Source organism: Barbatula barbatula (assembly GCF_947034865.1).
Source record: "Barbatula barbatula genome assembly, chromosome: 22".
Lineage (NCBI taxonomy): Eukaryota > Metazoa > Chordata > Actinopteri > Cypriniformes > Nemacheilidae > Barbatula > Barbatula barbatula.
In genome coordinates, this window is record NC_136785.1 from 19,320,909 (window position 1) to 19,342,592 (window position 21,684).

General features: G+C 37.9%; 1 protein-coding gene across 1 annotated transcript; it reads left to right on the forward strand.

The window, feature by feature from the left end:
• The first annotated feature begins 538 nt into the window (after window positions 1-538).
• ik (IK cytokine) lies at window positions 539-18,963 on the forward strand. Its single transcript, XM_079486199.1, has 20 exons — window positions 539-654; window positions 1,045-1,111; window positions 1,837-1,929; window positions 2,034-2,093; window positions 5,568-5,735; window positions 6,201-6,315; window positions 6,396-6,466; window positions 6,536-6,582; window positions 13,555-13,718; window positions 14,569-14,677; window positions 14,766-14,805; window positions 14,883-15,072; window positions 15,176-15,194; window positions 15,279-15,357; window positions 16,028-16,108; window positions 16,252-16,309; window positions 16,392-16,480; window positions 16,568-16,676; window positions 18,678-18,712; window positions 18,801-18,963. The coding sequence occupies exons 1-20, from the start codon at window positions 639-641 to the stop codon at window positions 18,826-18,828; spliced, it is 1,638 nt and encodes a 545-aa protein (XP_079342325.1). The 5' UTR covers window positions 539-638; the 3' UTR covers window positions 18,829-18,963.
• Window positions 18,964-21,684: the final 2,721 nt, after the last annotated feature.

The following is a 21,684-nucleotide window of genomic DNA, read 5'->3' on the forward strand; positions in this document are numbered from 1 at the left end:
AACAATACTGCTACTACTATTAATAATAATAAGATATAACAATACAATTATTCATGAGAAAGTAAATACTGTGTCAACATATTGTTCCCTATATTCTTTTGCTTAACCCTGTTTCTTTTACAGATGTTATTATATTGTCTTATATATTATCACCTGTTTTTCCAAAAATTCCTGATAAAGAAAATTCATGGTGTTTAACCTTTTTTAATGACTGGAAATGTTTTATTCTATTAACATTGTATTGTTCACAATGAAATATAACATGTTCAACTGTTTCTTTATGGTTACAAAAAAGGGCATTCCCTGTTGTGTGCTTGCTTATCATCTGCAGTGTGTTATTAAACCCAGTATGACCTATTCTAAGCCCTGTTATAATGTTTCCTTCCCTTCTTTTCATATACTCTTTTCTCCCAACATCAACATGATTTTGTTTTCGAAACTTTCGAAATTAAAGATTAAATTGTTTTCTTCTCTTTCCGTTTCCGTTCCACGCTCCAGTCCAGTCGGCGGCGGTAATGCACGTAAAGCGGTTCTGCCCATCGCCAAAAAGATATCTGAAGAAGTGTGACGTCATCCCAGCGGACGCGTTTTCTGCGTAGGCCCAAGTTTTGTTGTGGAAAAAATATTTGTATTTCATCATGCCTGAACGCGAATGTAAGTATTAAGTCGTATTTATCTTGATTGTGAATTACGCAGTATCTTACTGCGATCAACAGTCTTCTGTTTACCCGTGTCGTGTTCGTATAACATTGTGTCAACCAAATGCAGAACCATATTTATGTGCATAACATTGTAATATAAGAACTACACATATAATAACATATGCATCACACATTGCTTTGTGCAGATGTAAGCACAAAACATTGCCACTTACTGCGGACAGCTTGACTAAATTCCGCAGCTTCCAAATGCTTTATTAAACGTTACAGTTAATAACATATTTGTCGTTTGTTATCCATGATATTGTTAGACAACCTTGCGCCAAGGATTATACGTAAACGGCACGATTATATTTTAAGTGTGTTGTTATTGTGTCTCTTTAAGCTGAAGTATACTCCAATCCTTTGGCTCCAGACGGCCACGAGGTGGAGGACCATCGGTCAGCACTACAGTAAGTTTCTACCATCAGACAGAAAAGCCATTGTTTTACAACACTTTAGTATTCATAGTTACACCAGATAGACCTTTTAAATCATGCATATATAAAGCATTAACTCTCAAAAAATCATGTAGATTAAATTGGGTGGGAGCCTGTTACTTTCACTACATTTGGGCTCTTTTGAATGTCCAGCATCTTATGAAAAGACATTAAATTGTGTTGGCCTTCAAGGTATGCAGGCAAACGGCACTAGAGAGATGTAGCAAACATGGACGGGTATATTAAAGGGACGGTTCACCCAAAAATCCTGTCATCTTTTACTCACCCTTGAGTTGTTCCGAATATGTAAAATGTATTTCTTCTGATGAACACTGAGAAAGATATTTAGAAGAATGCGTGTAACAGTTCTTGGCCACCATTGACTGCCATAGTAGGAAGGACGACAGTAGTAGTCAACTGATCAGTGCCCCAGTTTGCTTGTTCCTACTATGGATTGTAGTCAATGGTGGTCAAAAAATACTGCAATTCTAACCAAAATGTTTTAGAAATTTCAACTTTTTTGACATTTTTATATGAAAAATACAACATACATCTCAGCAGCGCTGTTTCTATGTTTACCCAAAGTGAAAAGGGTCCATTGATCCAACTTTAACCCACATCTATATCACTTATATTCAGTGCAGATTGTCTTTTATCTGGGTTTCTGTCTAAGTAGTAGTCTGTTTGTTACATATTAGATCCAAGCTGACCAATGATGACTTCAGGAAGCTTTTGATGACCCCGAGAGCTACCCCGTCTTCAGCTCCACCTTCCAAATCACGGAACCATGAGTATGTTGTCTTCCATTTGAGTGCATAGCCCTATGTTTTTTCATGTGTTATAGAAACATTTAGCCTTCAATCTATTTAAATTTTTGATGTGGTAAATTTCCCAGAATGCCACGAGAATATAATGAGGATGAGGATCCTGCAGCTCGCAGACGGAAAAAGAAGAGGTGAGTTTTCTGTTTCATAATATGTTAGTTTCTTAAGCTAAATTATTGAAGTTTACAATTTCCCTAAATGCAGTTCTCCAAGCTATATTAAATCACAGGATATTCTCTCACATAGTTTCAAGTTTAATATATTTATTAAGCACATTTAAAAACAACCTTGGTTGACCAAAGTGCTGTACAAAGTTTCTTATGTCCATTAGCAGAAATTAACATTATACCTTCACAAGACATGACACGCACAAGAAAACAGACCTTTGAACTCTGTGGGTGCTGTTTTGAAAAATAAAGGCAATTTGTTCCATAACTTTGGGCCAGCAACTATCAGGGCTCTGCCCCCCTACATCTTAGTCTAGGTCTTGATATCCGTTAAAGATGACTGGTCTGTGATCCGAGCAATCTGCCTGGATTATGCTTAGTAACAGCTCTGACAGATATTGAGGAGCAAGATTGTTTAGGGCTTTGTAGACAACCAACAAGATTTTGAATTCAATACGATATTGAACCAGTAAGCAGTCACTTTTCCTACTGCTTGTAAGCAAGAGGGCAGCCGCCTTTTGGAGCAATTGATGTCTATGATTTGATGAGGGCCCATGATACAGCGAATTGCAGTAGTCAAGCCTTGATGAAGTAAAAGCATGAATTACTATCGCAAAACTCTTCCATCTATAAAAGGGTTTGACTTTAGCTAGCCTTCGGAGGTGCTAAAAGCTGGAGCTGACTAGTGTTTGTTTGTTCAGTTTTAAGCAGCTGTTCAAAATAAAGCCCAGATCTTTCGCAACATATGAACGATATGGGGTGAGAGGACCCAGGTCAATAGTGCTCCGATCAGTTTTTACAGTAGGCCCAAACAGGACAATTTGTGTTTTACTTCATTCAGGTGCAGAAAGTTATTGTATAGTCACGCCTTCAAATCTTGAAGACATTCTGTTAATTGGTTCATGGTAAACCTGTCGTTCCGCATAACTGGTATGTAAAGTCGCGTGTCACCAGCATAGCAATGATACTGCAAATCTCCTAAAACCCCTCCCTCAGGTCAAAAACTGCGATAGCTTCATGTTTACTAAAACGCATTTCCGAATGAATTATCTAAGTAAATAATTTTTTTCTCTGTATTTTACATCTCAAGCTGGAACAAACGTGACTGTTAACTTGCCGCTACCATTTATTTGCTCATAGTCAATATTTTTTTGTACAGCTGCTTTGTAACATGTGGAATGAAGTATTTTTATCGACTGCAAATCTTCAGTCTCCTCAACTCCATTTTGCGATTCATTGCGTATGGCATGCCTATTAACCTTACCGTGTTTCGATCTGAGGTTATTGTCAAAGACAGTTTGTGTCGTTTTTTTAATTAAAATCTGATAATACTATTAACTTTAAATGTAGTAATTTAGTAGTATGGGTCTATATAGGCTAATATATCTATCCATTTAATCTAAATTAGTAAAATAATCCCTTCAATGGCGTTTACAGAAGCCAATAAGGAACATAACATGTCTAACTAGACTAAATTAGTAAAATAATCCCTTCAATGGCGTTTACAGAAGCCAATAAGGAACATAACATGTCTAACTAGACTAAATTAGTAAAATAATCCCTTCAATGGCGTTTACAGAAGCCAATAAGGAACATAACATGTCTAACTAGACTAAATTAGTAAAATAATCCCTTCAATGGCGTTTACAGAAGCCAATAAGGAACATAACATGTCTAACTAGACTATATTAATTTACATAAAGAAAGAACTACAAACTACAAAGTCAGGGGAAACATTACAGTATTTCAAACTGACTTGACAGAACGCATAGTGAAATGAGACCAGGTGGACAGCAGAGAAGTAAATTGAGTATTGTATTTGATTTAACAGTAAATAATATAAACAAAGTAAAACAAAGCTGCGCAAGCGTGGAACCGATCGTGCAGTGTCTTAAAACGTTGCAAAACAAAATCATAATTTGCGCATGATTAGTTTCTACAACGTCGTTGCGCGCATGTGCGAACGGATCGTGTATTGACAGAGGCTACGCCGTAGGTCCGACGCACAAGTAAAAATTGGGCTTTAATCCCTGAGGAGCAGATGAAGATTTTTTGGGATCAGTGACTGCTAATTTGAAGTTATCTGGAACAGTCCCTGTCAAAAGTTATTTATAATGTTCACTAAGTCAGGACCTATAGTATCAAAGATTTGTTTTAACAAAACGTGAGGTCAACACGTCATGGGGAGAAAAGGTGGATTTTTGATTTTAGAGTGATTTGATAGTCTGTACAGAGATTCAAATTCACTCCAGTGAGTAGTATTTAAAATGTGGTCTCTGTGAATGTCTGTTTTGGAGGACTTTGAACCAAATCAATAGTTGAAAATAAAATTTTAGACATTAATAATTTCCGATAGATATGTTGTCTTTGCTCTTTTGACAGCACTTTCACTCGCAGACATTACTGTCTAAGCGCCCTAATGACACCATTCGTCCATGGTTAGGTTTTGCATTTTTGTTTAAGCCTTTGCAATGCAATAGAATCTAAAATATTGTAACAACTGTTATTGAACGAATGAAAGTGAAAGGAAACCAGGTCCGAAGTAATAGGTTCGGATTCCTCAAGAATAGGGGTCGACAGATATGCGTTTTTCAGGGCCGTTTTCGATATCGATTATTACAGATCAAGTAGACTGATTACCGATATTTTTAACCAATATATATGTCTGGTGTGAAAAGGAAAAATATTTTCAAAATAAAGAATAACAAAAGCTCTGACAAACACTTTGCCCAAAAACCATTGTTACTATATGTTTACTATATAACACCATGGTAAACAGTAAGGACAGAAACAATACTCATCAGAAAGAATGCACTCCACTTTGATGCAGTCGCTCTTTACAATGAAACCGTTTATCCTCGGAGTGGTGATTTTTTTTTTAAAACAGAATTTAAACCTTTCCTCTTTGTTTGACGAAGAAGTTTTGTTGTGCCAATGAAAAAGGAATCATTTATTCCAATTCAAATACAAAGTTAGGAGAAGCCAGGAATTTATATACAATTACTCAGATTGTGTTTGGCTGAAGAACAGACGTCATGTACTTCTAGAATGGCATGAAACTTTTGACTGGTTGCAATGTGTGGCCTCTGTGTGATTCAAAAGAAGTTTAACACTGCTCCATCACCAAGCGTTTGTGACCTCTCCTTTAAATTGTGCTTGATTTGCAAAGCAATCTGCAAAAAAGTGAATACAAATTTGTGATCAGGGATGTTGTTAGGAATAAACCTCAGCAACCCGTTTATGAAGATGAAGGACAATTGAATCCCTCGTGCCATGACATTGTTCAAGTCTGTACTGTTGCACATGCTGACTGGCCTTCAGAGCTTCTAAGAAATGGAATATTCCTATCATCATACTTTATAACACAGAGAATAGAGACATAATAGATATGTTTAGAATGTTTTACTATGTTCTTACTGTCTGTGATTGTATTTCAAGTTACTACGCTAAACTGCGGCAACAGGAGATGGAGAGAGAGAGAGAACTGGCGGAAAAGTATCGTGACCGTGCCCGAGAGAGACGTGATGGCGTTAATAAAGACTACGAGGAGACTGAGCTCATCAGCACCACAGCAAATTACAGAGCTGTGGGACCCACAGCAGAAGCGTGAGTTTTCTTCGCCCTCTTTTTTTGTATAAAATCCAGTCATGACATCAAGATCTTTTTGCACAGAAATTTCTGTAATGGAAGAATACCGTATTATAATAATTTGTGCTAAATCCTTAATCCCACAAAAAATATTCACTTTGTTTAGCTGTCAAATCTGTTTTTAATGGGTCTCTAACAAACTTTTGAAGAAATCATTCAGCGCAGTTTTGTTGATTCATTTGTATAAAGACAATTATCTACTGAAATGTAAAGAAAATAAAGGTGGAAGGTAGTTGGAATCATTTATTCAGCACTTTGTAAAAAGTAAATAAAAAATATTTGAAATAAACATGCGAAGTGCAGTTTCTGAATCTGATCCAAATGACCATTACCATCTCTTAAAAATGAAAAATAAGATGTGCAAACCAATTCAAAAATGAAGAATTAATACCATCATCTATGGCTGATTGTATTTTGGTCTAGGGACAAATCGGCAGCAGAGAAGAGGCGTCAGTTAATCCAGGAGTCCAAATTCTTGGGTGGTGATATGGAACACACTCACTTGGTGAAGGGCTTGGATTTTGCCCTGCTGCAAAAGGTACGACAGTATGGTACTATACTGTACACAACACCATATCTCAACAACATGGCTTTGTTTATTAACGTTGTTATTTTTAGGTACGAGCTGAGATCACTAGTAAGGAGAGAGAAGAGGAAGATATTATTGAAAAAGTGCAGAAGGAAGTCAAGTATGTTCAGAATATCCTTAGTTGATTCATCATGTTTCAGACAGTCTTTAATATTGTTTTGTTTGGCAGGAAAGACGAAGATCCCGAGCAGAAGATTGAGTTTAAGACTCGCCTAGGTGAGTTATGAATAAATGTGACTCATCATAAAACGTTAAATGTGGCCCATCCTGCGTCGGGATTAAATGCGTTGTGTTAATGGTGTGTGCGACAGTCATTATGCACAAGTTATAATGGATCATCTTATTTTGTCTTAAATACAAGTTTTGACGGCAATCCCCTGGGATCGAACCCACAACCTTGCGTTGCTAACTCAATGCTCTTACCACTGAGCTACAGGAAAGCATCAAATCAATTCTCAATGTCAATTTCGAGGACAGAATGGCAAAATTAAAATAAAAAAATTCAGTTTTTTGTAAAAATTAACTGATTCTTTTATAAGACACCAGTTTCACGTCACAAGGGGCATGGATTACTTTTTGTGCTGAAAATATTAGCGTTTTTGACTTGCATTGATTTGAGCTTTATTACTTCAATCAAATATATTCATAAATATCTTCTTGAAAAAACAATGGACTGGGGGTGAGGACTGGGGGTGAGTATATTAATTATCTTTGGGCCTGCAGGGCAACCACCTAATAGTGCATTACCGTAAGTCTATATGTCATAAAGGCATGAGTTATCTTCTCTGCATCTGATTGTGACAGCATATGACGTAGTTTAGATATATTTTTAAGATGGAAGAACGCAATTTTACAGGTGTCGGCGACTTGTTTCTCAAATGACGGAGTACTGTCGAATAAAACGCCAAGATTCTTTGCTGAAGATGAGGATTTTATGGAACATCCATCAGTAGTTGAGCAGTATTCTTGGTTGTTACGTAGGGCGGTTTTCGTTCCAATAAATTCAGTAATAAGAAATTGTTTCTCATCCACTTTTTTATATCGACTATGCATTCCACTATTCGATGGATTTGCTGTGTTTCATCAGGCTTCGAGGATATATAAAGTTGCGTATCATCAGCATAACAGTGAAAGCTAACTCTGTGTCGCTTTATTATATCTCCTAGAGGTAGCATGTATAATGCGAAGAGCATTGGCCCTAAGACTGAGCCCTGTGGTACACAGTACTGGACTTGCGATTTGTGTGACATCTCATTGTTTATTGCTACATATTGAAAACAGTCGGATAAATAAGATCTAAGCCATTTCAAAGCTATTCCCTTAATACCGACATAGTTTTCAAGTCTATGTAGGAGCGTGCTGTGGTCAATGATGTCGAATGCAGCACTAAGATCTAGCAGCACCAATTAGGAGATACAACATCGGTCAGACGCCATAAGCAGATCATTTGTAACTCTGATCAGAGCAGTCTCTGTACTGTGATGTGCTCTAAATCCAGACTGGAAATCTTCATTAATCTCATTCCTTTGGAGGAAGGAACATATTTGAGTTGAGACTACTTCTTCCAGAACGTTAGATATGAAAGGTAGATTCGAAAATAGGTCTGTAGTTAACTAGTTCTCCAGTGTCGAGATGCTTTTTTTTGACAAGGGGCTTTATAACAGCCACCTTGTCAAACAGTCAGAGATGAGTTAATAATGCTAAGTAGAGGATCTATAATTTCTGGGAGCATCTCTTTCAGTAGATTTGTAGGTATAGGGTCTAGCATGCATGTAGTTGATTTAGATGATCTAATGATTTTAGATAGTTCATCGTGATCTGTAGCGCTGTAGTTATTCGTTTGTTCAGCGGGTTTCACTTCTGGTTGCATAGCTAGAAGTTTTTCTTTAATATCTTGGATTTTATTTGTGAAATAGTTCATAAATTCATCACTGCTATGCTGGTATAAAGAATCAGAAGTCGCTGGCGATTTATTTTTGGTTAATTTAGCCACTGTGTTAAATAAAAACCTAGGGCTGTGCTGGTTTTCTTCTATTAGTGATGAAAGGTTGGCGGATCTCTACGTTTTTAGGGCTTTCCTGTATTTTCAAATACTATCCTTCCATGCTCTCTGAAATACCTCTAATTTAGTTTTCTTAGTTGCGCTCCATTTTCCGTGCCGCTTTCTTTAGAGCCTGAGTGTATTCATTATACCACGGTGTCGGGCTGTCATTTTTTTATCTTTAAGCGCAGAGGAGCAACTGTGTCTTGTGTTTCCGAGAAGGTGGCGTTGAAATTTCAAGTCAAGATCTTCAACATTATTACTCCTGCTAGAGATTTGAGCCACTCAGGCAAATTATCAAGAAACGCACCTTTTGTAGTTGAAGTTATTGTTCTACCATATTTGTAACTAGGAGCTTGATTTACAGACCAGTGAAGCAAGCATTGATACAAGATAATGATCCGAAATGTCTTCGCTCTGCTGAAGGATTTTTACGTCGTCCACATTTATACATTTCTTTGCACTGTACTTGTATGTGTGTAATGACAATAAATTGAATCCAATCCAATTTATACCGTAAAACAGTACTAAATCTAAAGTATGATTACTAAGTTGAGTGGGTCCTGACACATGTTGTCTAACACCAATTGAGTTAAGAGTGTCTTTAAAAGCCATTCCTAAAGCATCTGTATCATTATCTACATGAATGTTAAAGTCACCAACAACAAGGACTCTGTCTGCAGCCAGTACTAGTTCTGATAAGAACCAACCAAATTCTTTAATAAAATCTGTGTGGTGCCCTGGAGGCCGATATACAGTAGCCAGAATACATTTTAAGGATTTTTTATCCTTATTATTAGGTGTTGATACATGAAATACCATGACTTCAAAAGAATTGTATTTAGGATTAGACTTCTGGGAAATGCTTAGAGTTACGGTAAAGTGCAGCAACACCTCCTCCTCTGCCTTTTAGGCGAAGCTCATGTTTATAATAATAATCTTGGGGGACAGACTCATTTAAAGTAATATAATCATCTGGCTTTAGCCATGTTTCTGTCAGACAGATCATGTCTATTTTATGATCTGTTATCATATCGTTAATAAAAAGTAAAAAAGCTTTATTAGAGAGAGATCTAATATTAAGCAATCCGAGTCGTAACAGTTGATTATCTGTATTTTGTTCATGTTTAATTAGTTTGCTAGTCCGGGGGACAGACACAGTCTCTATTTATGATGTTTGTGAGAAAGGATTATCGCATGTTGTGAATTTTGTGTGTTCTGCGACGTGAGACGGCAAGCAGACCGTTGGTTATGCCATTCTGTCTGCTTTCTGACCCGTGCCCTAGTGAGTCAAGTTTTAGCATTAAGACTTTGAGCCATATTTCTAGACAGAAGAAAAGCTCCAGCCCAGGAAGGTGGAGACCATCACTTTTCAACAGGTCAGGTCTGCTCTCAAAACTCTTCGTTATTTATAAAAACTATATCATTCTGCAGGCACCACTCAGACAACCAGCCATTTAGATATGACAATCTGCTATTGTACCACGGTAAGCAGAGAGGGGGCCAGAGAATATTACAGTGTCTCACATCGTGCTTGCGAGCTCAAACATCTCTTTAATATTATCTTTTGTGATCTCCGATTGACGGAGTCGAACATCATTCGTGCCGACATGAATAACAATATTACCGAATTTACAATTAGCCTTAGCCAGGACATTTAAACATGACTTGATGTCAGGTGCTCTGGCTCCCGGTAAACATTTGACTATGGTGGCTGGTGCCTCTATGTCAATGTTCCAAACAATAGAATCACTGATAACTAGGGCACTTTCAGCAGGTTTCTCAGTCGGTGCGTCACTGAGTGGGGCAAACCTGTTCGAGACTGTAGTCTGAACTGTTGAGTGGAGTTTTGATCTGCGACTACACCGTCTCAAAGTCAAAAAGTTTCCCAGCTGGGAGGGATCTTCAACCGGAACCGAGCTATGCTCGCTAACTTTGCTTGCATCCAAAGTGTTTTCTAAGGTCCTTACACTCTTAGTATCCTCAGATAAAGATTGGATGCGAGAATCTGAGATCTTCACTGTCAGCCTAGCTATTTCCCTGCATTTATCGCATGTAAAGCCCTCACCGCTGACAGAGAAGGCGAAGATAAACATTTGACATGAGGTGAAAGTAACAATAATAAGAGGAGAAGCCATAACTCACCGGTTTGAAGAGTAATTCCAACTTACCAAGGTTGCTCGATGAATCTTAGTATATACTCTTAAAAGAGAAACAGTTGGCACACAAGACAACTGGAAGGCGAGATGATATTTAACAATTTGAAAAACAGAAAGCCTGCTAGCACGCTAATGCTATGCTAACAGCGCTGAGTTAACTATACATTTTGGTTAAAGATCTTCACCTACCAGGATAAGTTAGCAACGAGAGTGATAAGTAACAATGTATACTACGAATAAAATACCCTACTGTTAAAGAGAGTGCAAGTGCAGTGATACAAACAAACCGATTCAGCCACAGTCAAAGAGAGTACAGGAAGCCCAACAGAGGCAGGAAAGCCAATACTGTAAAGCCTGGACCCATTCCAGTAGTCAGACAATGCAGGCAAATTTACCAGACCCATATATATTAAAAGGCCAGATATGAATATAAGTCTTGCAGGGACATGTCCCTGCCAGGGTTTTCTCATTAATTCCTGATGCTCATCTGCACAAGCATTTGAGTTTCGAATAATGGCTTTGCATACATCAGACAAAAGGAACGGCTGGAGCAATTGCAGAGGAAATTAGGTTGTGATGAGTTGATCTCGAGCTGGTCTGAACATGGTTTCATGTGGTGGAATGTCAGCTTGATCCATCTTGGTTCAGCAGTGTTCATGACAACAGGTTGAGTCTGTCCTCCTATTGCTTCACCTCTGCCTCTATCTCTCTCTCTGCCTCTACCTCTCTTTCTGCTTCCACCTCTCTCTCTTCGTCTACCTCTCTGTCTTCCTCTACCTCTCTGTCTTCCTCTACCTCTCTCTCTTCCTTTACCTCTCTCTCTACCTCTCTCTCTGCCTCTACCTTTCTCTCTGCCTCTAACTCTCTCTCTGCCTCTAACTCTCTCTCTGCCTCTACCTCTCTCTCTGCCTCTACCTCTCTCTCTGCCTCTACCTCTCTTTCTGCCTCCACCTCTCTCTCTTCCTCTACCTCTCTCTCTGCCTCTACCTCTCTCTCTGCCTCTACCTCTCTCTCTGCCTCTACCTCTCTCTCTGCCTCTACCTCTCTCTCTGCCTCTACCTCTCTCTCTGCCTCTACCTCTCTCTCTGCCTTTACCTCTCTTTCTGCCTCTACCTCTCTCTCTTCCTCTACCTCTCTCTCTTCCTCTACCTCTCTCTCTTCCTCTACCTCTCTCTCTACCTCTCTCTCTGCCTCTACCTCTCTCTCTTCCTCTACCTCTCTCTCTGCCTCTCTCTCTGCCTCTACCTCTCTCTCTTCCTCTATCTATCTCTCTGCCTCTACCTCTCTCATCAGGAACAAGCATTTCTGCCTCATCATCACTGGACTCAGTGTGTTGTTCATTGCCAGACTCACACAATTTCTCAATAAACTCCAAAACAGTGCAACGCTTTTTACGTCTTAGTCATCTTGCGTGAAGAGCAGACTGAAATGTGCAGTCTGTATTTGGGCTTTCTGCTGTGCACGTTTACAAACAATCAGCCGCAATTCCAAACAGGTTTGATCATTAACTTATACAGCTGATGATGTTTCAGTCAGCCAAAGGATAATTTTCTGAATATCATATGCTAAAATAAAGGGAGTCTTAGTAACGTGGGTGTAGCCGTTTGGTCACAGAGACTGTCTTGTCTTCCCATTTTTGCATACAGAGCTTAATGTTTGTCAGGGGTCAGCTGTGGCCTAATGGTTAGAGCGTTGGGCTTGTGATCAGAAGGTTGCCGGTTCTAATCTCAGTGCCAGCAGGTCATGACTGAAGGGCCCTTGAGCAAGGCACCTTACCCCTGATTGCTCTGCAGTAATGTGCCACTGTATAAAACTACTTGTAAGTCGCTTTGGATAAAAGCGTCTGCCAAATGAATAAATGTAAATGTAATGCTTTCCTCTGCTGTTAAACTCTATGTCATTAGTTCAACACACAAATCAATCAGAAGCCTTTCTTTCAAATGCTATGGAGACCTGTGTGTGATAGTGTACATGTCAATTCTTGTTACGCTCCGATCACACGGGACGTTGACGCGTTTATGAAGTGTGGCCGACGCGATCGTCATAGTGACAACAGCCAGTTAAATTGTTCTCCGTTCTTGCATGAAGGCAATTGGCTAGTGACAAACGACCCCTGACGTGGCTGGTCAGGACAAAACCTCTGATTAACATGGTAAAGATACCTTTATTGTGCTTAAAACTCATGCTTAAGCTAACAGACACTAAAAAATAAGCATCTTTGAACGACCTGCCAACCGACCTACTGTAGTTTTATGTGGACTAACTAATATATTACTGTTTAATAGAAAAAAAATTTAAACTGAACTTAGAAACATTTCAAAGGTAAACAATTAACTTCAGCTTATGCATGATGCATTTAGTTTCAATTTTTCAATCTATTTTTATTTATCTTTATTCTTTATACATTTGTTTTATATTGCATTTTGAATGGAGTGTACTAAATGGGCTTAGTTTTCACAGATATTAATGTATGCAATTCCAGCAATAAATATGGTAATTTTTCTAAAAAGGACACAAAATAGTTATTCATTTTAAGAGACCTATCTTATTTTGTCTTGTATATTTAGTATTGCTCTTTAATCAAGAAAATGTACTTGTTATCCGAATACTTAATAATCGATGGAATAATTGGTAGAATACTCGATTTTCTAAAATAATTGATAGCTACAGCCCAAGGTTAGATCGCATGTCAATCAAAATGCTTACGAAGGGTCAATTTGTATTCCGAAGATAACTGTTGTGGTAGGACTTGAGGTTGAGTAATTTTTCAATGTTTGGTGTAGTACCCTTTAAATCATTACCTTTTTATCCAGTTCACCGAACCAGATTTTTTCGTTGATCTGATTGTGGCAGTTAAAAGCATACTTAAGAGAAAGATTATAGATAGCTTTAAAGCTACAGTTTTAGTTTTTTGTATCGCTCACTGTTTTCTGTGGCCTTGTGACTAGGAATGTGCAACTGTTTTACCGGGTGTTTTCTTTTCTCTAGGACGGAACATCTACCGCATCTTGTTCAAAGGTCGTCAGATGGAGCGTAATGAGCTCTTCCTGCCAGGTAGAATGGCATACGTGGTGGATCTAGAAGATGAGTATGCGGACACTGACATCCCGACCACCCTTATCCGCAGCAAAGCTGACTGCCCGACCATGGAGGTACAGACACTCAACTCGGGATAGTTTTTTTGTATTAATGTGTACAATGGGTCATTAAGGGGTTGGGTGATAAAACAATAATATATTAAATAATGTTCAATTCTATGTGCATAGATTAGAAATGGGCATTTTTACATCAAAATCTAATCACACATTAAATATTAATGTGAAGGCCAGATAGCAGTTGTGCTTACACGTCAACCTTCCAACCGCAACATCACTTTTACAATTTTTGTGTTCTCATAAGACAGCCCTGTGGTAAACATTACAAACTATGGTGGCAGTCATTTCTTATTTCACTTGATATGTCTACATTAATTCTGTGTTTATTATCTGTATAGTTTTATTTGTGGTAGTTATGTTACTATTTGGATGTCTGTGACGAAACATAATGTTTGAATGATAGCCACTCTCAGCGCTGGAAAGCACTTCTGATGCAAATCAAAAAGTAGGGGTGAGAAAAAAAAATTTCACATATGAATTGCGATTCAGTCTTGTAGCAATTCAAATCGAATCACAGATTAAAAAATGTATTTTAAATGTTGTAAGTAAATATAATAATTTGATGTAATCGGAACAAAAATGCGTAAGTCAACCCCTAGAGAGGTGCAGCACCAGGTCCTTAGAGAGCTCACGCGTAGATGCAGTGGAGCATACAAGAGCAGTAGAGAAAGAGAAAACCATTCACCGTTGAATTAAACTTCAATAGAAACAAAATACGCTTAAATAGATTTTTGACCACTGGGACATAATGTAGTAAACCTTTCCGGTTTTCTCCAGACTCAAGTTATTGTTTAGATAATCCTTCTCCTCAGTAATTTGTGTTGAACTCTACTGTGTTTGTTCCTAGGCTCAGACAACTCTCACCACCAATGACATTGTCATCAGCAAACTAACACAGATCCTGTCGTACCTGAGGCAGGGCACACGCAACAAGAAACTCAAGAAGAAAGACAAAGGTACTTTTCCTGTTTCTATGTCAAAAAAGTAAGGTAGTTTCCTGTTTCTATGGTGTTATAGTTGACCTGGAGTGTGTTGTGTGCGCAGGGCGTTTGGATGAGAAAAAAGCTCCAGAGGCTGACGTGACGTGAGTTTACAAGCAGTCAGATCTTTTTCAGTTTAATGGTCCAAATTTTGTAGTGTGACCCGAATGTTTGTCTGCAGCATCTTTGATGACATCGGAGATTACATTCCCTCCACCACCAAAAGCAGCAGAGGCAAAGAGAAAGACCGCCACCGTGAAAAAGACAGGGAGAGAGAAAGAGATCGGGAGCGGGAGAGGGAAAGGGAAAGGGATCGGGATGAAGAGAAAAGACGGCACAGTTACTTTGAAAAGCCTCGGGTTGATGAGGAGGTCAGTCTCTGTCTTTCAAGAAAATCATTCTCATTTAATCAAACATATACATTTGGCTATAACATTTGGTCTAAATTGTCTAATAAATGATTTCTTGCTTTAGGCCATGGACATTGATAAAGGTATGATAAATGTTTTTATCTTCATACTAATAGTACTCTGTCTAAGTCCTGTTGAGTTCAGAGCTGTGTTTGTCATGTTCACAGGTCCAGGTTCTGTGAAGGACCAGATCAAGATAATCAATGAGAAGTTTGCAGAAGCTGCTCAGTGGCAGGGACAGGAAATATATCCTTTACATGTGTCTTCATGCGCCTCTGCAACATACAGGATGGCCCAGAGGTTGCGCTTGACTTTTTTATTGGACAGGCTCATAATAAATCTGACAATCTATTATTACCCGTCACTATGGTGCGATGAATGGGAAACACACCTCCACTCATGATCACGTTCTGATGAATCATAGAGGAACCACTTTTAGTGCTATATAGTATAAAAAGCCTGCATGGTTCCTCGTCAGTTCTATATAGCACCTCAGTCATCCCAAAGAACCACTGAAGCACCAAAATATGGTTCTATATAGCACTAAAAGTGGTTACCCTATGAGTACAAGCCAAGAACCACTTTTGGTGCTATATAGCACAATTAAATTTTTTGAGTGAACATATTATTCGTGTAATAATCCAGGCCTGCATTATTTTCAAGACTACAGTAGACCGAGACTTTGCGAAACAAGCCAAATCATGGATGACCAGAATGTAAGTCTCTTCTGGCCTGTTCCACATGCAATGTTAAATGTTTCATTGCATTACTGATAATGAAAGTAGCTCTTCTTTATCTGTGTAGAATTAGCAGTTTCTAGTTTTTTTGTCAAGAATTGGCAGGGACATTAGAGTTTTTCACACAAAACGCACGACTGTCAAGTAGAGTTTGTATTGTCTCTTTAACTTTTAAACACTGGAAGCAGGCGTGAAGAGAAGAAGCATTTGGGAGATTTCTTTGGCATGTCAAACAGTTATGCTGAATGCTACCCTGCCACGTGAGTTACAGCTGTGTGCGTGTTAATATGTGCTTTTCTCAAAGTTCCATTCAGGAATCATTTGTTTTAAGTACTTGAGAAAGTTGGTCATTTTAAACTTGTTGTATGTTTTTTTACTGTATTTTATTTCATTATTTTTGTAGAATGGATGATCTTGCAGTGGACAGTGATGAAGAGGTGGACTACAGCAAGATGGATCAGGTGAGTGTAATTTTCTCAGAATAAATTTTGTTAGTAGCAACAGAAATATGTCCTAGTTTTTAATCGATCTGTCTTTTTGTAGGGTAATAAGAAAGGTCCCCTGGGCCGCTGGGACTTTGACACTCAAGAGGAGTACAGTGACTACATGAACAACAAAGAGGCATTGCCAAAGTAACACATCCTCTTTGCAGTTAGGATTTGTCAATATAAAATTGTGTCTGATGATGATGATGATGATGATGATGATTGTGTCTGCAGAGCTGCATTCCAGTACGGGATTAAAATGTCTGAGGGCCGAAAGACCCGTCGTTTTAAAGAGACCAATGAGAAGGCTGAGTTAGACCGACAGTGGAAGAAAATCAGTGCAGTGAGTTTGTCAGCTATTGTTCTTCCTTAATAACAAATAGATTTATTTGCTGTGCTAAATGTAGTTGCTTAATACATTTACCAAACTAGAGCTGCGAACTGACCACTTAAGCCAAGTACATATCACAATGTTGCCCAAGACTTGTTGCCTACTGGAGCTAAGCAGGGCTGAGACTGGTCAGTTCCTGGATGGGGGACCTGCTGAGGTGTTAGTAAGGCCAGCAGAAGGGGGTCAATCTGTGTGGGTCCTTATGCCCCAGTATAGTGACTGGCACACTTTGCTGTCAAAAAGCACCATCCTTCAGATGAGACGTTAAACCGAGTTTGTGACTCTCTGTCGTAATTTAAAAATCCCAAATGTACCCCATATGGCTTTGTGACTCCTTTCCACCAATAAGCTGGCGTGTGTTGGGCGTTCTGGCAATATGGCTGCCATCGCATCATCCAGGTGGATGCTACACATTGGTGATGCTTGAGTAGATTCCCCCTTCCATGTTAAGCGCTTTGAGTACTCAGAGTAGCGCTATATAAATGTAACAAATTATTATTATATGACGCATTCAATTATTAATTTAACACATTTTCTGTAAAATTCCAATCTGATGACTAACCAGAGAAGAACTGGCCCTCGGGCAAATCTGATTTCTACCAAGGTCTTCTGACATGAACCCTGACTACTGACTTCTATTATGCACCGTTCAGACTACATATTTTTGTCTCTTAGGATAGTCCCCTTGTCAAGATAGTCCCCTTGTTTGACTCAGAATAACAATCACACGTTTTCCAAAAACTTAATCGATTAAAGAATTGATTACTCAATAAACCAAACATTCAGTTACTCGACTTCCAGACTACTTGATAGTGACAGCCATAATTGCAATGAAACGTAATATTTCAAGAAAAACTCAAAACTATGCTGAATGGGAACAAATGTGTGTTTGTTTACCCAAATAAAAGTAAAAAGTTGGGTCTTGAAATGGATTACTTGTCTATGGGTCCTGGACTAAATAAATCCTGCATGTCAGACTGGAAAAACGTTTCACTTTTATTTCTGAGGATACGTATATTGTCAAAAAAACAAATATATAATTGACTTTCAAAATTAAGTATTAAACTATACAGTTCATGAAAATATAGTGTTATGTTTTTTCCATTTAATTGAGTCGAGCTTTGCATCAAATACAATGTGATTTTGGTTAATCTTTCGATAGACAATAGCAACAGCATGACGAGAACAAAAATGAAGATTGATAGCAATAAATTGTTTGTTATATGTAGCTTTAGCTATGACTTAGATTTACATTTATGCATGTGGGAGATGCTTTTATCCATTGTACTGTACATTTCAATGATGACGATGAATAGATGCCTTTACATTTCCATTTTGCAGCATTTCCAGATTTTGCAAAGGTGTATGTAAACTTTTGACAATACTTAAACTAATAAAAACTAAACGTAATGATTTTTGAAAAATAAAAAAATAATTAAAACAATTTATGCACCAGTAAAAAGAACTAACACTAAGCTGAAATAAATAACAAATTACAAAACTAAATACAAACTAGTAATTCGTTAAAGCTATAATATCCCTGCACACAAAACATAATCACATTGATAACATTTGATTCACAATACGTTTGTGTTGTTATTATTTTGATTACCTATAAAACAGACATATGACACAGTTTTACTGCGGTTCCAACTCATCAACCGAATCTTTTATTGCTGAGACTGCTCCATCAATCGATCTGCAAATCTAGGGTCTATCTGGGCCTTGCTTATAAAAAGTGGCATGCGTTGTTCTGTGCAGTGATATGACATATACAACTAGCGTTTGACACCATGTATACACTCTCACAAGCTCATTTTAGTCCTGAGCCTTGATTTAGAAGTTTTCTACTAGCACCTTTTTTCTTCTTGGACAGTTGTTTTTTATTTTTCTTACTATGGTGATTACCGAAAAAAATATTTCTGTTTGAATTGAATACATTTTTATTTGCAGATCATTGAAAAGAGAAAGAAGATGGAGGCAGATGGGTGAGTGGATCTCTTTATACTCTTCTCTCCTTTCATGCTGTTTATATATTTACTGTTGACCTTTACATTATGTGTTTGTGCTTTACAGGGTGGAAGTAAAACGACCAAAATATTAAGACTTCTTTATTAGAGTAAAGTAACATGTCTTATTCCAGCTGCATGTATATGATACACATTTAAAAAGTAAAAGTTTCCACGTGTTTTTTTGAATAAAATATGTCATTTAACAAATAAATTGGAGAAATTTTCTTAATGGACTTCTTACTGATCAGAGACTCATTATTGGTTAGCTGTGGTTTTATTCAAGTAGTGTTCTATTTACTATTCATTTAATCAGGCACTTTCATCAGAGCGCTGCCAAAAGATCGGTGTTAGACCACATCTGCTGGAGGACTGTTTGCTGTGACTGGATTTGACGAAGTTAGGCAACAGTTACCATGACTGTCGGGGGCTCTAACTTTTCAAACTGTGGGTCGCTCAGTGACCAGCGTCTATCGCATCTTTGCATTGACTTAAGATGTAAATCACTCGTGCTTAACGCTTCATTCGCGCTTTGTGTGAACACACAGATAGAAGTCGTCGCACAAAGTCACTTGGCTGCCGCATAATTTATGTTACGTGAAAGAAACAAAACCAGATAATGAGCCAACGACCATTAAGAGAAGGTTATTATTTCAAATGAATCCTTTAATTTAAAACACCACACACAAGAATCAGAAGTCTGAATCAACACAGGACTCACTGAATGACTCATTGAATTAATTATTAATCATCTGATTCATTAGTGTTGAACAGTCACGTGTTCGCGTCAGGCAGCATTCTGCATACGCCAACAAAGGGTGATCTTATTTTTTTCTAAAAAAAGAAGAGTATCTTCGTCTGCAAAGACGATCAAAGGCACAACCAGCATCCCAGGAAAAGCACTGCGAAACCCAATTTTTAGCTGCATATCGAGGCCACACACCATTGGAGAGGAGCTTCTTGTCGGAGTCCTGAAATTTCAACCTACCCGTCATCTTTTGAGCTATAAAATAATCATTTTTGATACTGCTATGGGAATCTGATTATATATTTTCATTCTCAAATCATTCTACTTGTTTATTTAATATTGGGAGTACATTGGTATTGCGCTGTAAACGAATACTACATGTTTCTTTCACGCTGGTAGGACAATATGACATAATTTCTGTTTATTTTTTCTATGTGGTTAAGATTATATACATGTTTTTCTGACATTTTTGACTACTTGAATGGATACATAACGGCAGAGGACTTACAGTGGGAACAGTGTGTGGGTATGTTTCATTCATATGAAAAATAAAATAAAAACTGCTCTCTGTTGTAAATCAGGATACGTTTTTTTTTCCATTTAAAAATATTATGGTGGGTCTGAGTATGTTTGTAGGTGGGTCCGGGAATGAAAAAGTTTGGGAACCCCTGCCCTAGGCAATCGCTTATGATGCTTATGCCATGGACCGGCCCTGTCCCTGAAAAAGCCTTTGATTCTGTAAGATGATCAAACATATGCAGTATTAGGACAATTTGGGTATCATGAAAACATTATTAAAGCCATAAGGTTAATCGTTTCGAGATGCCGGGAAAGAATTAAAGTTAATGGTAGTTTATATAATTTTTGTTAGTTGAAAAGAGGCACAAGACGGGTGCCCTCTCTCACACCTTCTTTTTGATCTTTACATTGAACCCCTTAGTCAGTGGATACGCCAGAATCATAATATTAGTGAAGAAGAACATTTGGATATATTTAAGAGACCTGGCAATATCATTTAAGAATCCTATGTCTACATAAGATATATTTGGTATGTTTTCAAGTTATAGATTAAATGTGGAAAAAACAGGTCATTTGTTAATTTTACTCACTCAGAAGAAATAAGGGGAAAATAAAGGAAAAATTATAATGCAGAAATCATAAAATATTTGGGAATATATCTGCCAAAAGATACTAGTACCCTGAATGAAGAAAATTATCAACATTTAAATAATAAACTTTGAACCGATATCAAGAGGTGGAGTGCTAACCCTTTTTAAACCTAGGGAGGAGAGTGGATAATATTTAAGTAGATATGCTCCCAAGGGTTCGATGTCTTTTTCAGACACAACCAGCAAAATATCCTGAAGAACAATTTAAAGATTGGTACAAATGGAGTAAAAGGTTGATTTGGCAAGGTAAAAAATCTAGAATTTGCGATAAAACACTTAAGATACCTAAATAAGGGGGGGGCTAGCCCTTCCCTCCCTGAAATACTTTTATATAGCCGGCCAATTAAGACCTGTGGTTCGCTGCTGCACGCCTTATTATATATCTAGATGGAAACAAATGGAATTGTCTCTCTTCCCTGAAGTACCCATTCAAGCAGTAATCGCATATGTTGATGTGAACTGAAAAGTTGGAAAATAGTGAGGTGGTGGGCCTATGATACAGAGTTTATCCCAAACACTATAGATGAGGCGTTTAAGAAATGGATTAAACAAGAGGCTACCTCTTATTATTCTTTTACAAACAACAACATTCAAGTTTTGAAGGTTTTAAGAACCGGTTTGAGTAAAGTAATCATGACTTGTACAGATACTTCCATATAAAACACCACTTCAATTTAACTGTGAATAAGAAAAGAAACTGACTTTAAAAACTTAAAATGACTTTGTTAAGTTTATTAGCATATAAGGCCACAGTCTTTAATATGGTAGTTTCTAAACGTTACCATTGCCTTCCAAACCATCGACTCAAGAGTCATAGAATCAACCTGGAAGACAGAAGGAACAGAGGAAGCTTGGCTAGAAATATGTAGACTCCTATGGAAAACCACAGGGTCCCACCAATCGAGACTATTGGCCTGGAAAAATGTAATACGTTTTTTATTTCACCAGCTCAAAAGAGTTACAGTAAAATGGTATCAGGTTGTTGGAGACTATGCAATTTAGAGGTAGCAAATCATTTTCACATATTCTGGGAG